This window comes from Danio aesculapii, chromosome 25 (genome assembly GCF_903798145.1).
Source record: "Danio aesculapii chromosome 25, fDanAes4.1, whole genome shotgun sequence".
Taxonomy (NCBI): Eukaryota; Metazoa; Chordata; class Actinopteri; order Cypriniformes; family Danionidae; genus Danio; species Danio aesculapii.
Window position 1 is genome coordinate 13,520,968 of NC_079459.1, and position 22,332 is coordinate 13,543,299.

Sequence of the window (22,332 nt, forward strand, 5' to 3'; positions counted from 1 at the left end):
TAACGAATTACTTTTTAAATTTGTGTACTTTGATTACAGTAATGTAATTACAAGTCAATGTAATGGCACTACTTGCATTACAAATATAGTTTTTAGAAGACAAATACTTATTTTAAATCACGTTTTTTTGCTCCAATGTAAGTTAATAAGCATGTGCTTTTAAATTGCTGAAGAACATGAGCTGAAATGGTTGCTGTCGAGAGTGGCTGCATCTTCAAGTGGAAATACAGACATTACTTTGATTTCATTGAGCCTAAAAACTAAAATATTGCAGTGAAATTCAGTCTATGTCCAGTCTCTAAAGAACTTTCGACTGCTTTTAACTCGACCAGCAACTTGTTCAAGCGCTTGAATAGAAAGTATTCTATGACAACACTCGTCACCAAGGATGACACCGGCTCCCAAAAACACAGCAGCCCAACTCTGTCTAAACAGGCTAAATTGGATTTTTGTGCAGGATCGAGAGTAAAGGTATCTTCTGAATGTGAAGAAAAGCGTAGCTGCTTGGGGCAGTTCACAGATCTCATCTTTTGTGTGCGCCACAAAAAAACAAGAGCCACGTGGCAAGAACTGACTGATCAGCTTCAAACTTTGTATGGAATATACAGTACACATTTCGGTAGACTAATTACCTCAGACAAACACAGAACACCCAAACACTGCAGTGCTGTTTCATACTATGGATGATTATTTTGTATTCAAAAACAAGTGCTACAAGCGAGCAAGTGAATGGCGAGAGAATTTTAAGTTTTGGGTGAACTCTTTAAGTCTTTTGAATATGTCAAGCTGCTGTGATCAACCCATTGTAAAGTTTTTCAGTGGATATTAAATTACTGAAAGAGCTGCAGTTTATTTAGTGTATATATATGTTTTAAAAGTAACTTCAAAGTAAAGTAATTAGTAACCTGATTATTTTTTACATGAAGTAATTAGTAATGTAATCAGATTACAATTTTCCAGTAGTAGTCAGTAATTTGTAATCTATTACTTTTTTTAAAGTAACTTACCCAACACTGGTAATTGTACTGCATCACACTTTTGTTTTACTTTGTTGTTTCATCAAAATAACCCCAAAAGTATTACTAGATTTCCAAATATTCATTTTGCCGTAAATTGTAATTATCCACTGAGATATTTCAATTCAATACAATTCATGTTTGTTTATATAGCACTTTTACTATGTAGATTGTGTCAAAGCAGCTTAACATAGAAGTTCCAGTAAACTGAAACTGTGTCAGTCCAGTTTTCAGGTCAGTTCAGTGTGGTTTAACTTTCACTGCTGGAAGTACACTGAAGAGGAAATCCAGTAATGTGCAGATCTATAAGTCCCAAACCAAGCAAGTCAGTGGCGACAGTGGTGAGGAACAAACTTCACCAATTGGCGAAAGTGAAGGAAAATTACCTCGAGAGAAACCAGACTTAAGGCCCGTGCACAACGAGACTGTTTTTGCTCGCGCTTTCCATCAGCGTTTAATGCCTCATGACTAAATAAAGGGCGTCAATGTGATCGTGCACACCAACGCGCAAAACACCAGGCATAAAAGCGTCATTCAAAAAAAACGCCTCCTGCTCGTTTTTTTTGTTTTGACGCACCATGTTAAAACCTTCTCCACCAATCAGACCTGCACTTTTGTTCACATGCACGGAGCTGCTGAAGTTACAGTAAACAGCACTTGGACTCAAGCGCAAAACTGTCAATGCGAGCGCACATTGAAGAAGATGCCCAGAGGCGATATGAACATGGAGCTGCTCTAGTAAACAATAATCATTTCTTCATCGCTAGAGCTGGAGCTGCTACTTGAACCATCCATAGCAACAAGCATGTCAACTTTGTCTTCTTCTTCTATGTTACAAGCGGATGTCAGAAGCTTAAAGTTGTGTAGCGCCATCTGACGTCAAGAAGTGATTTTGCATACTCTTCTGCTCGACGCCAGTGAAAATTGCTTTGTTTTGAATCCGGAAAAACATTTTGAAAAATGCTGACGATAAACGCAAACGAAAAGCATCCCAGATGTGTCCGAGCCTTTAGTAAAGCATGACCATTTTTACTCTGGCCAAACGTCCTGTGTGGAGCAACAGCCAGTGCTTCACACAGAGATCTAATAACAAATTTTTGTTTTAAATATTTAAATCATCTCAACATCTTTCAACAATAAATACAGTACAATATTCATTCACTTTTGTGAACCATGAAGCAAACAATGCGTTAAGTTGCCATTGCAACCATGTACAATGCACAATATGGGCTTACTGACACAAAAAGCTAAGAAATGTATAAGTTCAACAGAACATTCAAAGTTTTACTAATTTGCAAATTGTTCTTTCATTTCTTTTCAATTAAATTTTACCTTTTTTAAGCCTCATTTTAAACACCATGTACTTACATTGTAATGACAATGTAATAATACAGTAGTTACAATGTAGTAATCGAATATCCAGACGTAAAATCATTATATAACATCTCAGTTTACCATTTACTCGTATACCACACCTCTTTCTGATAGGTTCTTTTTTTAAACCAACTTCCCACTGCCCGCCCCCCCATAGAGTCCTGGAAACTCTAGTAAAGGGACTGGGGGGGGGGGGGGTTAAGTCTTGTGGTAGCAGCAGCACCTAATAACCAGCTAAAACCACTCAAACAAAAGCTACAAACAACATCTTGGATTATGCAAATGTAGGCAAGGCTGGTTCGGGGCGTGCCGGGGATTAAGTGCGGTGCCCAGCCCAAGCTGATTAGAGCTTGTTGAGTCATTTGGTAAGTGTGCCTCTTGCCCCCCATGCACAAAAAAAAGCATCAAGGGCTGTTCGGAGGGGACTCTCACACCTGTGGTATGAGGCCTCCATGAGAACCACTTCCCTTTCACCTTCATTCATCCCGCCTGGCATTGTCCGAACGCACGCTGACACCTGTCCCTCCTCGACAGGCTTTGGAAAACATCTCTATTTAAGAGACGTAATTATTGTCCCATGATAGCTGCGAAACAGCGGTTTGTGACTGACTCCTTCAGCTTATGTCAGTCTCTGCCAGTATTCTTTTTTTTAAGCTTTCATTTAATTAGCACTCAAGTTTTACCCCCGTCTTCTTGCCTGTAGGTACTGTTTCCCCTTTGGCCGACCGGAGGGGGCTCTTAAAGCCACGCTCTCTCTTCTAGAAAGGGTGAGTGTCTGTTAATTAACTACACAGGCTTTGCACAGTACAAGCTTGTCTCTTGTGAGCGGACTGGCATTTGTTTAATGTGTAATAAATGTGAGAAAAACGTGTGCTGTGTGTCTTTCCATAGGTTCTGATGAAAGACATCACCACAGCAGTCCCACCTGAAGAGATGCGTAAGATTGTGCAGAAGTGCCTGGAACAAGCTGCGCTCATCAATTACTCCCAGCTCACTGAATACGCCCAGATTGAAGGTTTCTCACCAAATATATATTTATATTTATTTTAGGATTAAATTAAAATTTATTTAATTATTTAAATAAGTTTTTTTTAAATATAGGTAACACTTTAAAATAATGGCCCATTATTTAGTTTATGTATTACTAACATGAAAAAACAATTATTAACACATTTATTACTTTATTTATCTTTGTTAACGTTATTTAAGTTAAATAGCGTAAGTTCATGTTAGTTCATGTTAACTGAGAGTGTATTAACATATTTTAACAAGCACAACATTGGATTTTAATAATGCATTAGTTAATGTTGAACTATAATTAATAAATTCTTGGTAACACTTCATAATAACTACACACTGAATCATCTATTAAGCATTAGCAAGTAGTGAATTTATTGTCTGTTAAGCATTAACTCTACATTAATAGACATTAGTATGCATCTTTACAAATCTTTCATATTTTAATTATTATTTTTTCATTACTAAATTGACTACCGCATTATTTACAAACCAGTTATTCATTGCTGGTTTTTAAAGATATTTAAAATGCATAAGTAAATGATTAATAAACTATTCAAATTAACATTTATATATCTTATTAATCAGGCATATAGGAATAGTTACTTTGTATTTAATAAATGCTTTATTAACTCAACTTCATTCAGTTGTGTGACCTAATCTAAAGTGAGGACTATTTTTACTTTGTAAATCCCTTATAAACGACAATTAAAGTTATATTCTAAACAGGAAAAAAGAACATAAATGACTTTATTCATTTCTATTTATTTGAAGATACACAAATAAAACTGTATCAAATGAAAACTAAATCTTTGCAATCTTATCTAAAATAAAATTACTGTACAGTTCAAACTTCACTAAATAGCATTAAAATGTTGTATCATATTACATTGTTCAATTATTATATATATATATATATATATATATATATATATATATATATATATATATATATTTTTTTTTTTTTTTTTTTTTTTTTTTTTTTTTTTTAATCCAATTTTATGTTACATTTTGAAACTCCTGTTATTCTGCAATGTTTAAACTGCACAGTAATTTTACTTTTTAGATAAGATTGTATTGTTTATTTGACACTGAGCCTTCAATTGTCATTTATTTATTCATTTATTCAATTTCTTTTCGGCGTAGTCCATTTATTAATCCTGGGTCGCCACAGCGGAATGAACCACCAATTGTAATTTATTAGAGATTTATAAAGCATAAATAGTCCTCACTTTGGGTCACAAAACTGGATGAAGTTGAGTTAATAAAGCATTTATGAACACACAAATTAACTATTAGTATATGCCTGAATATTAAGATATAAATGTTGATTTTAATAGTTTATTAATCATTTACTAACTCATTCTGAATGATCTTAAAACCCTCAACTACTCTTAAATACAAATGATTTTTAAATAACGCGATACTTAGCTTAGTCATGAAAAATTAAGCAGTAACTAAGCATGAAGAACAATCATTAAGCACATTATAAATGTGCTTATAAGTCATGAATACAGCATTTGTATCTACAGTTATAAACTGCTTACTAGCATGTATTAATGTTGAGTTAATGCTTAACAAATAATGAATTCACTAGATACTAATGCTTATAAGATGATTCATAGTGTGTAGTTATTAAGTGTTACCCATATATGTTGAAACATATTATCTATAATGTCATATTTGGGTCCATATATGGCCATATTTGGTCATTGGATATATGTACATATTTTTAAAAAAATTAAATGGATATCTTTGCGATATTTTTAAATATATGATGCATATATGACATTGTATATATGCATGTGAAATCAAAATATAAACTTGTAGGTCATATGTGCCATTTGCATATATTTCCATGTATCAGTTTTGTATATGGGACCTGCTGATGTTTAAAAAAAACACTTTGATGGAAATGGTGCATTCAGTTGATCAAAGTATTTGGGCACACTTTATTTTGATGGTCCGTTTGTTGAATTTAAGTTACACTGCATCTGCATGCCAACTAATTCTCATTAGATTTTATGTAGACTGTTAGGGTTGGGGTTAGGGTTAGTTTAAGTTAACATGTTCTTACAAAGTTTCTTATAGTCAGTTAAACGTTTCTTATAGTCAGTTAAACGGAGCAGTATCAGCAGATATTAAGCAAACAGTCCACTAATACTCAAATAGACCATCAAAATAAAGTGTGACCAAATATTTCTGTATAGATGTTTTTATTACTTAATATTTATCAAATAATCCTAAAAAAAAAAAAAGCAGCACAACTGTATCCAGCATTGATAATAATATCAGAAATATATTCATGTGAAACATCATGTGAGATGAAAAACAACAACAAAATGGTAGTTTTAAATATATAAGTAATATTGCACAATGTATATATTATTTCATTAAATACTTTTAATGTAATAAATAATATACAGCTCCCCTGATGCTATAATAAACACATGTTGTCAATTAAATCAAGATTAAATGAACAATTTACACTGTAACAATAAAAGCATAAAATAAAATATATTTTCTGAGTGTAAATTCAAAGTCTTATTTAGAGTTAATTTTCACTTACTATTTTATTATGTAATTACATGAAATCACTCATTAGATGTATTGTAATTAAACATATATTTAAAAAAAGAATATACATCTATTATAATAAATAACTATATTCTTAATTTAAAAATATATATGTTTTTTAAAATCTTATTTTATTTGTATTTTTTTAAAGAAAAAGTTAAAAAAACAATAGCTGGACAGTATGCATTTAATGTACCTTTAAACTCGATGTTAAACTTTGAGGACAAACTTTATGGTGGCTTGAGAAAGCCTGTTGGAAGTAGTTTATTTAGTTTGAAAAGTATCAAGTCGGCTAAAATATTTAAGATCCCTGCAGGCAATTATGTAACCACTTTAAATACTGAAACGTTAGCATGATTCCAACATGAATTAGCCTGTTGTCATCAGGTTTCTAGCATGAATTAGCATGATTCTAGTATGAATTAGCATGTTGTTAGCATGATTCTAACATGAATTAACATATTGTTAGCATGTTTCTAGCATGATATAGCATGTTTCTAGCATGAATTATCCTGTTGTTAGCATGAATTAGCATGTGCTTGCATGACTAGCATGTAGCTAGCATTTTTCTATCAAGATTAGCATTTCAGTAGGATGTTAAAACTTTTAGCATGTGTTAGAACAGCTAGTTACAGTCTATGGGACAGTTGCTATGGTGCTGAATTTGGTTGCTAGGGAGTGGCTTGTAAAGAGCCCCTATTATACATGAAATAGGGTCATATTTTGGTTGTAAGGGTCTCCAACAACAGTCTAATATGCATGCAAGGTCAAAAAACACTTTCATGGTCTTATCATCTGCATTTATTTTTACCTAATTATCCCAGCGACTCCCATATGAATCATTCAGCAATTCATTTGTTCCCAAACCCCTCCTCAGCGCGAAGCTAATCTGCGCTGATTGGACCGATGACAGCCTGTTGCGATTGGTCGACACTGACAGCCTTCAGCGCGAGACAGAGTGAAATGCCCAGCAGCTAATCAACAATATAAAAGTAGACACAGTGCACACACGCTCTATAGTGTAAGGCGTGGATTTTGGCTGCCAGTGGGTGAATGTAAATACAGACGATGGACTTGAAAATAAAGACGACTAACTATTTTATTGAGCAAAAACTCCAAGAACTGGCGCGGAGATCTCCTAGCCTGTCACAATCTACCTGCTCTTTTCACACAGACACACACACACACACACATTACCCTTCTCCTCAGTGGGCACAACACACACACACATTACCCTCCTCCTCCTCAGAAGACAACACACACACACATTACCCTCACCGTTCGCCTAGAGCACCAGTTCAGCTTGCTGGGTGCAATTTAGACACCTCACCTCGAACCTGAGCTGAACTATTTTGAAACTTGACCGTTGCATGTGTGTAGGAACAGCTGACGATCCGTAAACAAAGCGGCACGCGTCGCATTTTCAACATGGCTTTACACACGATATGAGAATATAAAGAGTTAACCTGATACAGTACACACGGTTACAAGTAACAAAACACAACTAAATACATCATTTGCAAGCTAGAGTAAACGAGGCAACAATTTTAATCGCACGTACTTACACTTGTGAAATGGGGGAAGAAACTGATCCATGATGCACTGATCCTTCCTTTAACAAACGGGCGATGAAATCTTCTTTGTAAGCATGTAGTTTCCAGAAGCACTCGATCTGCTCAAGGCTGGGCTATAATACTGATCTTTGGGTAGACTGTTATCAATATCCATCTGCACAGTGTGACTTCATTCGACCCGTGTCTGTGTGTGTGGCTTTTTTTTTTCTGTGTTAGTGGGCGGGGCCACAGGTTTTAAATGTCCCGGGTTTGCGCGCACAACTACTTGTTTTGTAGTCGCATCATCACGAAACACCTAATAACTCGTTATCAAGACGACTCGTTTGAAGCACTATGAATCGACTCCTTTATAGATTAATCAATAGTTTTAAACACTGTACACTTACAGATTTAAGCCTTAGTTGGATATTTCTCTTCACTTAGAGCTGTGTTACACACTACATGGAAGGGCATTTTCAAAAACCCATAATATGGACTCTTTAAATGTTATCAGTAATTGACTGCTGGCTAATTTGAGTTAAATGAGGCCAGACTCTAGTCTGAAGGACAGTGTGATGCAGAGTCATGAGCTCACAAAGGTTGATCCAATGTTAAGTCAATGACAGTCTTTTACAATGGAAGTCTATGGGACAGTTGCCAGGGTGCTGAAATTGGTTGCTAGGGAGTGGCTAGGAATTGTAAAGGTTGGCTGCTGGCTAGACTGAGTTAAACTGAGGCCATTCTTAAGTCTGTAAGACAGTCTGATGCAGAGTTATGAGCTCACAAAGTTTGACCCAATGTTAAGTCAATGGGACTTTTCTAGGTTGTTTTTAGGAAAACCAAAAGTTGGATCAGTTGGAAAAGATATAGTAACTCAAGTCAGACCAATTTGAAGGTCTGACAAAAATTTTAAGGAAATAGCTTAAAAGGCTTAGGAGGAGATAGACTTTAAATTTAGTCTCAGAAGAAGAAGAAGTTTGTTAGATAACAGTATGGTGGCTTTCTTAAGCCATTCTTAATTATTTGCATAACATGTCAGACTTTCTAGAATACAAGGATTTTTGCAATTTTGGCATAATTTCACATTGGTGTGTACACTGTAGTGAAAAATAAATAAATAACTTGTTTAAGCTTAATTAAGCGCTGCTTTAAAATTTAAAATTTAGACTACTTTGAAAGTTATCTGACAGCCATTTCTGTTTTTGCTTCCAAACTGTCATCTCATTGGTTGAATTCTAAAGGTTTTCTTTAACAAACCAAGCTGTGATGATACCAAACCCACTAACAGAAGAAGAAAGCATTGCTTTTACAATTGACAATGAGCACTTATTAAGATCAACCAAACAAACAGAGTCTGAACAAAACATTGTTGAATGAATATATTTATTGATTCCCTGCCAGTCTGTCATTGTATAGCAACTCTACAATTTCCCACATTACATTACACTACACATTTACACATCACTGTATGTCAGTCAGGTCTGGCTATAGTGTTTTAACTATAAAAAGATATAAATCATGTAGTTAACTAGAATCATGTAGGTATGATTAGATTTAAAGCTAATTTAACTGGCTCCATTAACAATTTTGTTTATTTTCACAAGATTTTTTGTGAATGTACTTTAGCTGACTAAATCGTTATGGTTGGACCATAGAATGAGATCTGTTGCTTTTCATTTTTTTATTATATTTTTATTTAATTTTTTTTTCTGTGAATACACGGAAGTAGTGGGCATTAATCTTGATTCTTCTGACGTCTGTATTTTATTAGACAACAGCCAAGCATCTCCAGAGAAAAAACTGGAGGACATGATCCGACTGGGGGAGCTGTGTATGGAAGTGTTACAGCAGAATGATGAGCATCACTCTGAGGTAAGACCTGTGAAATATCTCTTAATCATTTATTGATTCCTTCAATGAAAGCTATTTTTTTGCATCATACAGTGCATCCGGAAAGCATTCATAGTGCTTCACTTTTTCCACATCTTGTTATGTTACAGCCTTATTCCAAAATGGATTAAATTCATTTATTTCCTCAAAATTCTACACACAATACCCCATAATGACAATGTGAAAAAAGATTTTTTGAAATTGTTGCAAATTTATTAAAAATAAAAAACCTGAAAAATCAATTGTACATAAATATTTACAGCCTTTGTCGTGAAGCTCTAAATTGAGCACAGATAGATTCTGTTTCCACTGATCATTCTTGGGATGTTTCAGCAGCTTCATTGAAGTTCACCTGTGGTAAATTCAGTTGATTGGACATGATTTGAAAAGACATACACCTGTCTATATAAAGTCCCCGGGTTGACAGTGCAAGTCAAAGCATAAACCAAGCATGAAGACAAAGGAATTGACTGTAGACCTCTGAGACAGGATTGTCTCGAGGCACTAGGCTGGGGAAGGTTACAGAAAAATCTCTGCTGCTCTGAAAGTTCCAATGAGCACAGTGGCCTCCATCATCTGTAAGTGGAAGATGTTTGGAACCACCAGGACTCTTCCTAGAGCTGGCCGGCCATCTAAGCTGAGTGATCGGGGGAGAAGTGCCTAAGTTAGGGAGGTAATCAATAACCCTATGGTCACTCTACCTGAGCTCCAGCATTCTTCTGTGGAGAGAGAAGAACCTTACAGAAGGACAACCATCTGTGCAGCAATCCACCAATCAGGCCTGTATGGTAGAGTGTCCAGACGGTAGCCACTAGCCGCCTGGAATTTGCCAAAAGGCATCTGAAGGACTCTCAGACCATAAAAAACAAAATTCTCTGGTCTGATGAGACTAAAATTTAAGTCTTTGGTGTGAATGCCAGGCATTACATTTGGAGAAAACCAGGAATCGCTCATCACCAAGCTAATAACATGCCTACAGTGAAGCATGGTGGTGGCAGCATCATGCTGTGGGGATGTTTTTCAGCAGCAGGAACAGTAAGACTAGTCAGGATAAAGGGAAAGATGAATGCAGCAATGTACAGAGACATCTGGAATGAAAACCTGCTTCACAGAGCTCTTGAGCTTAGACTGGGGCGACGGTTCATCTTCCAGAAGGGTCAGTAATCAGTGAAGCTCCTGATGTTTATGGAGTTGTTTAATGATCTCTGCTGAGATCTTGAGAAATAAACTTTTACTGTTTAATTTGTTTTATTTTTATTAATTAATATTTTATTTAGAGTTTTATTCTCAGTTGATTTCATCTTTGGTTTTGGCTGTGTTTTTTTGTGTTTTATTTTCTTCAGTTATTTTGCTTGTTAACAGTTGTACATCAATAATTCTCAATCCTCCTTTAATTAGACACTTAATTATTTCATTAACTTCATCACTGCCTGAGTGTTCAACCCTCTGTAGTGAGGACACTGGTGAGGATTTTGCTCTGGGATTTAAGGAGTTAAATGATTTCTATCAAAAATACAGAATGTGGAATGTATTTTTAATGGTAATATTCTGTAAACTGAATTTACAAATGTCAAATATTAAAAACAGTAGGTTACTGGCAACCACAGCTGCCGGTATTTTACCGTAAAATTAATAAATAAAACAGCAAAATACTGTAAAACAGTTTTTGTGTCACCATTGTGGAGGATAGTAGCATCTGGGTGCAAGTCCAAGATGAAGTAAAAGTATTTGATGTTACGCTGCATCTTTGGTTTAAAGGTAACTGTGTAGTTACTAATGAAGTGAAAATCTCTTTGTTAATTGTAAACACACATGAACACATTAGTGCATTGAATGACTTTACGTTTTTATGCACTAAGCTATGTTATTGTGAACTGAACATTGTATCAGTTGATGAAATACGGTTATTTTCCATAATTTTAACAGTTCTATAAACTTCCGTATTTTTACGGAAAAATTCTGACAACCACAGCTGCCTGTATTTTTCCGTAAATTTTACAGATTTTTTTTAACAGTGTAGAATTTTGAGGAAATAGATGAATTAAATCCATTTTAGAATAAGGCTGTGACAAAAAATGTGGAAAAAATGAAGCGCTATGAATACTTTCTGGATGCACTGTAGGTTCTGAATGTCAATTTCGATTACTTCTTAATTAATTGCCCAGCCCTACTTATAAGGCCTTAAATGATCTAGCACCACAATATTTATATGAGCTTTTAATCACTTACACCCCTGCAGGTGTCTTACATTTGTCTGATGCTGGTCTTTTAACTGGTCAGTCAACGTGACTAAAATCCATGGGGGATCGGGCGCTCTTTGTCATAGGCACCCAAATTCTCTGCCCTCTGATATTCTGAATGCAAATTCCCTGAGTGTTTTTAAATCATCACTTAAAACAGTACTTCCCCAACCATGTTCCTGGAGGACCACCAGCTCTGCACATTTTCCAAGTCTCCTTAACCAAACACACCTGATTCAGATAATCAGCTCATTAGCAGAGAATAAAAGACATCCAAAACATGCAGTGTTGGCGGTCCTCCAGGAACGTGGTCGAGAAACACTGACTTAAAATTAAACTAAACATTTCTTTGTTTTTGTTATTTGCTTTTGTTTTATGGATGTATCTTTTACTTGTGTACTTTTTAAAGGTGCTACATAAAAGTTTATTAATATTATTTGGAAAATACAAACACTTTTATGAATCTGAAAATGTACAGTAGAGCAGCTTTACCATATATTTACAGAAAAAAATCATGAACGAGGGTTATTAAGAGCAATATTCAACTCCACCATTTTTGTTTGGAGACATGGTGAATTCACCATCGATCCCATCACGTCTCTTCCAGTCCTATGCAACATATGCTCAAAGAAGCCCGCAGTCACGTACACAGAGAATCAATCTTTGTTTATCGTCAGGCCTTTTGGCGTTCCGTGTTGCTCCAGAAGGTATTGCATGATCATTTCTGAGCGGACTCGTGATCATTTACCGTCTTGCTGTCCATTTACTTCACCACGTTGCCATAACAGCTGTTAGCGAGTGACAGCTTACCAGTCCAGTGCCAGCTTATAGTAGCAGCACAGGAAAACAACGCCCACGGCCCATCTGCACAAGGCCAGTGCCCACTAACACTCACGTCAACATAAAAAAAAAACAGAAAGATCGAAAGAAAGTTGATCAATCATTGATGTTCAGGCACCGTTGACAGCAGCAACGATCATTTCTCTAAATAAAAGTGTTAATGTAGACATCTGCTGGCAAGGTATCAGACTATTTTTAGGCCTCAAGCCTCCAACAGCTGTCACAGATGACAGAGACAATGATGCTAAAACGCTTGTGCCTAACAAGACAAATGTCCCACATGCTGTCACTAAGGAAACATCAAGGTGTGTGTGCCCAGAGCTACATTAGCGAAATTATCTTCACACTCACACAGTTTGTATTGTAAAAGGTGTAAAGAAATGTTTCTTAATGTTCACTGTGTGTAAGAATGTGATTATTCATTGTATTTCATACTTCCCTTTCTCTCTCTTTACCGCTTGCCGTGTGTTTGTAAATGCATTAGGGAAGAGAGGTAAGGTTTGTTTTGTGTTGTTTATGTTTTATGTTGTGTTGTGTTGTGTTGCGTTGCATTATTTCAGATTACCAAGAAATACTCATCAGCTTCTCTGTGTTTTAGACTGCACATTCACATTGGATCCATCACAAATCTTTATATAATGAAAATGAAAATAATAACATAATAAGTATAATGAATACCTCTAACATGAGTGAAAACTTGAATTTTAGTTGTTGCTGGCTATCCCATGCTACAGTAGTAGAACAGTGTTTTACAATTAACCAAGGTGCCTCAAAGAGAAGAATCATGAAGCATGATGAAAGAAGACCAAGTTTTGTGAGAAGTGAACAGGCCATTGCTTGTGAGCACATCCATGGCCACAGTAGTCACTAGTCCCTCACACTGCTCTGGCCCTACATCTTTCAGTCCAGAGTTGTAATTGTAATCTCTGCTGTATACCTTATACTGTTCAGCACTGGGGGTGTAATGGTACACAGAAGCCACGGTTCGGTATGTACCTGGGTTTTGGGGTCACTGTTCGATATGGATTCGGTTTGGTACAACGTGAATAAGCAACAAATCCCCAGTGCAGGCTTGTTTTGTCACAATCTGCTAAAGAACTGAGAAGTGCCTTATGATTAGGGTTAGGTACTGAAACCCGGTGCCATTATGGCACTGGTACCTATGTAACTGCTATGCACCGGATCGAATTAGCATATGAATTTTGGTGCCTAATTTCGGTGCCATTGGGTGAATGTAAGAAGCATCAAGGGGTGCATCAAAGGCACACATAGGTTGTGTCACACCATGTTAGCCATTTGCTCTTTTAGGGAACGTGCGCACGTAGGCAGCACACGCAGTACAGTGCATCTGGTAAGCGACTTCCTTTAGATTCATCAACACGCATGATCGCGTTCATCAAATTTGCTTAAACTAAGCATTCTAAGCAGGGATTCTGACACAGCAGCGTGAAACAGATGCTTTATAAATGTTGCGTGTTAGGGGGAAACATGTCACACTTCATGAAACATTTGAGGGGCATGGAATCAACTTAAAATAATGTCTTTGACAGCTTGCGACATCATCTGCCACTTTTACTAAGTATGTTTACATGGACACCTATACTGCGATTTTTATATGATTAAGACAACACTCTGATGAAGAGTTTACCATGTAAACAGTGATTTTCGATTACCTTAAAGGACCACAGACACCCGCGTCACAAAAAGAAAATTTTTGTCTTTCCATTTGGTGTGCCGTATCAAATTCCATTAAAACAACACTATTCCACCAGTTCTTACTTCATATTCTCATCCAATAGCCTACCTCAGTTTGTCACAGGCCGTGAACAATATATTGCTGAAAGTGAAAACGCCGAACTTCCTAAATAAAAAATGAAACACCTGAAATTACATGAAACTCTGGAGGAAACATTTATAGCATGGTGACGCGATGTTAATTAATTTATGTGCTATAGCATGTAAAACAGGATCATGAAAGGAACATTCAAAAAGCAACTCATGTGAGCATCTTAATCATATTATTGTCTTATTCAGATTAAGGCAAATAATTAGATCACTGATGTCCATGTTAACGTGGTCACAACTCCCAATCCTAGAAAAAAGGTGTTCCGTAATGTTGATGATTGGCTTTCCACAGGTTAGGCGTAAGCTAATGTAATGTTAATTGCATAATGCAAATCTTAAATTCATGCTAACAAACAAACAAATGTTATGAATTATATAATATATATAATATAATATGAATAATATTATCTAATATGAATATGAATTGATGTATACTTTAAACTTTCATTATATTGTTCAATTAAAGGATTAAAATATATATATTTTTTGTCATCTACCATCATTTTGTGGCTCAAATGTATCGGATCAGCCACCGTTTTGGCACTGGTACTGTTTGAAAAGTATCGATTTAGCACCGGTATTGAAATAACCCCAAATGATGCCCAACCCTATTTGTGAAAAAGTACAAAATGAATAGAATAATGAAAAATAAACATAATTATAATTAGGAGTCTCCGTATAAAACGGATAAAAAGGTTGAGCCCAACACTCTCCTAAAACAGCAGAAAAACATGAATTGTGCATAAGATTCAGTAAGCTTTAAAACTTAAATCTTTTTTTTGTGTGTGTTTTTTTTATTTTATTTTTATTTATTTTTTTATGAAAATGCTAGATCTATTATGTTTATCCAAAATTGCTGGTGCAGCGGACAACAACTGTTCGATCTTGTGTGGATAAAAAACTCACGTGTGCACAAGGTGAGACAGAATCGTATATTTCTATTGATTTTCAATGTAAACGTGGTTGACAGACGCATCTTCTGCAGCTCCTCACACACAAGTGTTTTTTAGACTATGTGTAAAGATTAAACAGCTTTAACTTTTATGTAGTGGTGCTCATTACTGTTAGTTCCACAGCAGTGGACAAATCAGAAGAACTCTGAGGCATGACAATAGCAACATGGCCACATCTCTCATTTTCAGACACAAATACGCATTCTTTGTGAATGTCCTCTCAGTTGTGGCACTGCTATGATCTGACATCTGGTCTGTCTGTATTTGTTGTGGGAGAGCATGCATCACATCACACAGGCATATCTAATAGCTTATAATAACATGTATTAACTACCTCTTTGCAAATATTTTTGAGCCATTGATCTCTCCATCAGCATAGTGAAGCACACATTTGTGTACACATACACAGATGAATGAAGGCTTCAGCAACTGTCACTTAGTTACTATGGTTGCCGCTAGTATTTAGTTCAAATCGTGATCAAAATTAACTGAAACTACATGTACATTAAATGATTTTATTACAAATTTTGCAAGAATTTCAACAGACCACTCAATTCAATTTATCTTTATTTCTATAGTGTTTCTATAATGTAGATTGAGTCAAAGCAGTTTAACATAGAAGCTGCTGAGTTCTAGTAAATTAAAACTGCATCAGTCCAGTTTTCAGAGTTTAGTTTATTTCAGTTCAGTGTGGTTTAATTTTCACTGCTGAAAGTCCAAACACTGAAGAGCAAATCCATCGATGCGCAGCTCCTCAAGTCCCAAACCAAGCAAACCAGTGGCGAGGAACAAAACTTCACCAATTGACAAAATTGATGAATTTCTAATCAGCCAATCACATGGCAGCAACTCGATGCATTTAGGCATGTAGACATGGTCAAGACGATCTGCTGCAGTTCAAACCGAGCATCAGAATGGAGAAGAAGGGACGTCTTTGAACATGGCATAGCTTTTAGTGCCAGACTAGCCGGTCAGAGTATTTTAGACACTGCTGATCTTCAAGATTTTCATGCACAACCATCTCTAGGGTTTACAGAGAAAGGTCCGAAAAAAGAGAAAATATCCAGTGAGTGGCAGTTCTGTGGGCGCAAATGCCTTGTTGATGCCAGAGAATGGCTAGGCTGGTTCCAGCTGATAGAAAAGCAACAGTAACTCAAATAACCACTTGTTACAATTGAGGTATGCAGAAGAGCATCTCTAAACGCACAAGACCACACCGGCTGCAGCTCCTGTCAGTTAAGAACAAACTGAGGCTACAATTCGCACAGGCTCACCAAAATTGGACAATAGAAGATTGGAAAAATGTTGCCTGGTCTGATGATTCTCAATTTATGCTGCAACGTTCGGATGGTAGGGTCAGAATTTGGCGTCAACAACATGAAAGCATTGCTCCATCCTGCCTTGTATCAACGGTTCAGGCTGGTGGTGGTGGTGTAATGATGTGGGGGATATTTTCTTGGCACACATTAGAGTCATTAGTACCAATTGAGTATAATGTCAGTGCTACAGTCTGGTATTGTTGCTGACCATGTCTATCCCTTTGTGACCACAGTATACCCATCTTCTGATGGCTACTTCCAGCAGGATAACGCGCCATGTCATAAAGAGCGAATCATCTCAGACTGGTTTCTTGAACATGACAATGAGTTCACTGTACTCTAATGGCCTCCACAGTCACTAGATCTCAATTCAATAGAGCACCTTTGGGATGTGGTCGAATGGGAGATTCGCATCATGGATGTGCAGCCGACAAATCTGTAGCAACTCCGTGATGCTGTCATGTCAATGTAGACCACAATCTCTAAGGAATATTTCCAGTAACTTGTTGAATCTATTCCATAAAGAATTAAGGCAGTTCTGAAGGTAAAAATGGGTCCAACCTGGTACTAATAAGGTGTACCTAATAAAGTGTCTGGTGAGTGTATGTGTATACTGTATATATTTTCCAGAACTTCAGTAACACGCTATTATGTAACATTCCTATATTATATATCCTATGTATTTTTTTTTTCTTACAGAGAATCATTATCTGCATTAAATGGCAACAGCAACTAAAAATTGTGAGAAAATGTCTTGTATATAGATGGTTTGGATTTGTCGAATGTTCAATTTTTAATTGTGGTTGATATAACAATAATATAAACTAACATGTACTACGCATACAACGCACCTGTTAATTAAGTTTCAGGTTTGTGTCAGAATCTTTCTCAGACATAATTATATGTTCCACTGTCTTGTTTCATTTTTAATGCCTTTTAATATCTTTCTGAAGGACGTTTTGGGACAACCTGTTGTATAAAAGAAATCAATCTGCTATTTCAAAAACATGAATTCCGAAATAACACAAAAAAATGTTAAGCAGGAATGCCTAAACCATTTTTCTAGTCAACCATCCTGACCCATCCTAGAACAGATAGAAAAGAGTATGGAAATATACTTTGAAACTCTAATGGCCAAGGATTTTTTGAAGAAGTTTTAGACTGAAACTGATACAGCAGTGAACGATTCATTCTGATGTTTGTCAGATGTACGCCATTGAAAACCAGCCGCTAAAAGCATTGAAGACAAGCTCCCTCAAGGCCAGCGAATGTAAAACATAAAATCAGACAAGAATGATGTTCGCTCCCCTCCCCACGCGCTCGCTCGGAAATCCATACACAATAGCAGCCTTCAATAAGTCAGCATTCTCCTTTCCATCACATATTCTTTAACGTGGCTGATTGCACTTTTATCCCCATTTCTCAACGGCGACCACTTTGGACAGAAAGTTCTTGGCTCGCATGCCAAAGAATGGTATGAAGAACGGTGCAAAGAATACAAGACAACATGGACTGGCTTTCTTTGACGCTATCAATTAAGTTGGCTGTGGCCGTCCTCAAGAATCAGTGTGTGGAAGAATGCAAAGAGAGAAATGCTTTGATGGATCTTTTCAGAAAGGCCTTCAGTACACGTACTGGCAGACAATAAGGAGCTTGGCACAATGTAGGAGGACTGCACAATTTTTATTTTTTTTTTTTCGCTTTTGTCAGTACGATTTATGGGTTCGGATCTGCTGCAGATGACCACAAAGAATGTGTGGAGGGCTAATTGTCATTTTTTGATCTTTAGCCTTTTTGATAGTTGTATTCTGCTAAATTTCAAGTACAGTACCAAGTATGGTATTGGTAAACAAATAAATAGATGTTACATTTTGTGTGCATCTAATCTATACTCTTTATAATTTAAAGGAATATGTCACCCAAAATTGAAAGTTTACTCACTATTTTCTTGCCCTCAATTGGTTCCAAACAGTGATTAATCAATATTTGATGATATAAACAATAGTCAACATTTGAAAAGCATCGAAAACCTTCACCAAATGTTCCAAGTATTCAGCAGATCCACTTAAAAGTTTACTACTGTATATAATACACTGAATATTTACCAACACAAACTAAGTATTAACAAGACTTTTACAGCTGTTATAAGTCATAGTTTCTCATTTACTAATGCATTATTAAAATCAAAATTTGTTCAGTTATTTAGCAAACGCTTTTTTCCCAAATGTAATCAAACCAGAAAAAGAGCAACAAGTACTCCCTGCAGACACAGGACATCAACATAATTTCATATTGATGTTGTACCCCAACGTTGTATGGACGTTGGGTTTTGTTTGAAGATTAAAATCGGGTTGACGTCAAAACCCAACGTCAATGTCCAACAAAAAAATTGACCTAAAATCATCCAAATATCAACGTCTGATCATGTTACACCTTGATGTCGTGTAGACGTTACCATTATGACGTCTATCAGACGTTGGATTTTGGTCACTTTCCAACACAACCTAAACTCAACCAAATATCAATGTAATTTGACGTCTTTATTGGACGTCAAAATAACGTTGTCCTTAGACACTGGCTAGACATAAAATTTTGGTCACTTGACGTCATGGCCTAAATCTAACCTAATAACCTCTTATGATGTTGTGTGCCTGCTGTATCTTAAGGTTTGGTCTTAAAAATGACAGCATGAATGCAAAGTAAAACAGTATTAACATTGTGAACTTGATCAAACAAACCAAAATAATAATAATAATAATAATAATTTACAGGGTTCCAACCATTCATGTAATTTCATGAATAAAATCATGGAATTTTATCTTAACCATACAAAGCCTTATACATCATATTTAATAATTAAACAAAACTGTAAAAATTTCCTCAACAAAAGTATTATAAAAAAAAGTTCAGTTCAACAAACATAGCCATGTTCGAATTGTCTTTGGCTGAATGTGCATTGTGATAATGTCACATGATGCATCTAAAGCGGGTCAAATACCCAAGAAGTACATGGACCATGTCTATTCAGTCGTTCAGTTGTAACATATGGAATACGGTTTCCGGGTCCAAGCCTCTACTCATTTGAATTGAGAAACAATTTGTTTATGACCACTTTTAGTCATATATCACACATTAAAGTGAATTTTATATCAAATCATGGTGTACACAAGAGTCTCTGGATCACAGACACCAATATTTTAACAATTTATAAAAAATGTATCACTTTCTGGCTATTGGATGTGAAGCATGGATATATATTGCGATCGTGATTTTCGAAAGTATTATATCGCTTTATAAACATTTATTATTACACTTAACAAGCCAATAAAAACTGAAGGTGTTTAACAATACAGATGGCATGTATTGAATAATGTCAATACTGGCTGAAATCGTTTGAGGCCAAAAAAAGAAATTTTGAAAGGCTGAGTAAGGGACGATCACACTAAATGCGCTTTTTGCATTGAGAGGCCCAGCTTTTAAATGATTTTGCATTTTGCGTGCTGCTTTTGCACCTAGCACACCTCTTATTTTAACTGCCTGCTGCGCCTCACATTATTGCCATTGTGTGCTGTGCGCTCGCAGTTGGAAAAAACGGAAACTCTGAGCAGAAAAAAAGCATGTTACTCGCGTCTTTTTCATTCTCAAGTGAGGCGCAGTTTCTGTTGAGGTGACAGCAGTGTTTGTGTTGTCAAAACGACTACGGAGACTTTTGAAGATGAAGATGAGACTAGTGATTGATGTTTTGAGTAATCAAGAGCTGTACGACTATTATTAAATATTAAAATAATAGCAATATCAACAGCAAGACTCGTGCACAATACGCTGCTGATTCAGGCGTTGCACAGCGACATAAAAAGCTCACCACACTTCTTTTTTTTCTTGTAAACAAAAAGGCAGTGTGGTGCGTCTCACGTTTTTTGAACAAAAAAGCATGTATAGTGTGATCGGCCCCTAATAATATTCTTTTTCAAACCTTTTGACACCTCCCCACTGCAGCAGGCGGGATTGTAAGCGCTGCTCAAGTGCACTTCTAAAAACAACAAGCATTAGTAATAATGCCAATGGTAGTTCAAAGATATTTAAGACCAAAACAAACTCCCCCAAGCAGAATTTGTTTTGAACTGGTTAAAGAAACTAAAAATGAACTTTGTTTTGTCTGGAATTTGTTTAAAATTACATCATTTCAAAATTATGTCAACAAAATCTGTCCAAAATTAAGTCTGTATTGAGCTCTTTTTAGATGAGTTTTGTTTAAATTACATCATTTCAGTTCTTTTTTTTTCTATTCTGTTTAAAGTATACCTGGCTTTTAGCGTGGGAATCCTGGAACTACAAGAGTGAACACACTGAAGTGTCCTACACTGAAACAACTTTCATTGATAATTTGCTTGTAAATTTCCCAATTAACTACCAAGAAAGCAGCAAGTAACATGGAATTACATGTGCTGTTTGAAAGAAATGTGTTAAGAAATGCATTGGCATGCAGTTTGCAGTTCTTTTTAGGTTGTTCTCAGAGCATTGGTCCACATCAGAGGAGCTTATCCTAGGAAATTAAGTTATAGATGAAGATCAATAGATTAAGTGAGATTTATATTGTACACTCCAAAAAAATATTTAGGCCTAACAAAGAAGATTTATGTATTCTGATTGCATATGAAATGTCCATCCATTTAGATTACATACTTTTAACATAATTGAACTAATATGTGATTATTATTTGTTAGTTAAACGTAAATAAAACGATTAAGAACGAGATTTATGCACTAATATCAATAAATCCAATGTGTTTAATGCTTTTTTAATTATGGAGTATGGAGCTGTGTAAATTTGGCAAGTAAACCAATCTCATAGAATTTAACTAATTGGATCCGGCTTTTTCTAAAGATAGATATATTTATACCTTATTTATATTTTTTAACTGATTAAATTTTATAGTATTTGATTTTAACATATTTGGATTGAACATTTCAAATAAAACTTTAAACAATCAAATTAAATGCAATCTAAAGGTTACAAACAGTTAATGATTAACTTTATTGTGATTTAAGTGTGCTTAAGGTTATGAATGTTTTGAGATATGTGTACTGTATACATAGGGTAAAAGTGAAATGTACAAGTAAATCTTTACAAAGTCAAACATGCAGTCGCAGAATCAACTTTCCTTTCTCTCTGTATTTATCTCTAATCTTTGTGTGGTTATTTTCAAGGTCTCTTCGTTGTATTTTTTTGTATTCTACTGGCTTTAGCTGCCTCATTATCACTTTTCTGTTGTGCTTTTTATAAGAGTATCCATACATGATGCTTGGCAATCAGTACTGTACCCTATTTTGTTTTCTTTCTTTTGTTGTGTTTTGGGAATATTCTTTAAGGTTGTGTGGTCTAGAAAATACAGAAAAATGGAAATAGGATAAATGTGTCTTCATAATTGGTGGTTTTTTTAGATTTTGAAGTGTGTTTGAGTAAAATTTAGATTTTGATAAAAAAACTGATGAAATTTATTCAGAATTTAAAGGGCACCTATGGTAAAAAAATCAACTTTTCAAGCTGTTTGGACAGACATGTGTGTAGGTATAGTGTATAGAGCGTCATATTGGGGTGATATAAACACACCCAGTGCTTTTTTCAATTTAACAACATAAAAACGGTGGACCAATTGGAGAGATTTTCAGACCGACCACAACTTGACGTAGGAGTGCGGTCCCCCCACC

The 22,332-nt window shown here is 35.7% G+C and overlaps 1 protein-coding gene across 5 annotated transcripts in view; it reads left to right on the forward strand.

Annotated features, from left to right (window-relative positions):
• Positions 1-22,332, forward strand: part of cadps2 (Ca++-dependent secretion activator 2) — a 351,417-nt gene that overhangs the window by 272,114 nt on the left and 56,971 nt on the right. For all 5 annotated transcript variants that reach the window (XM_056451362.1, XM_056451364.1, XM_056451365.1 and 2 more), the window contains exons 15-17: positions 3,094-3,157; positions 3,282-3,405; positions 9,309-9,409. In XM_056451362.1, coding sequence (XP_056307337.1) covers positions 3,094-3,157; positions 3,282-3,405; positions 9,309-9,409 — 289 coding nt within the window. The remainder of the gene's footprint in view (positions 1-3,093; positions 3,158-3,281; positions 3,406-9,308; positions 9,410-22,332) is intronic.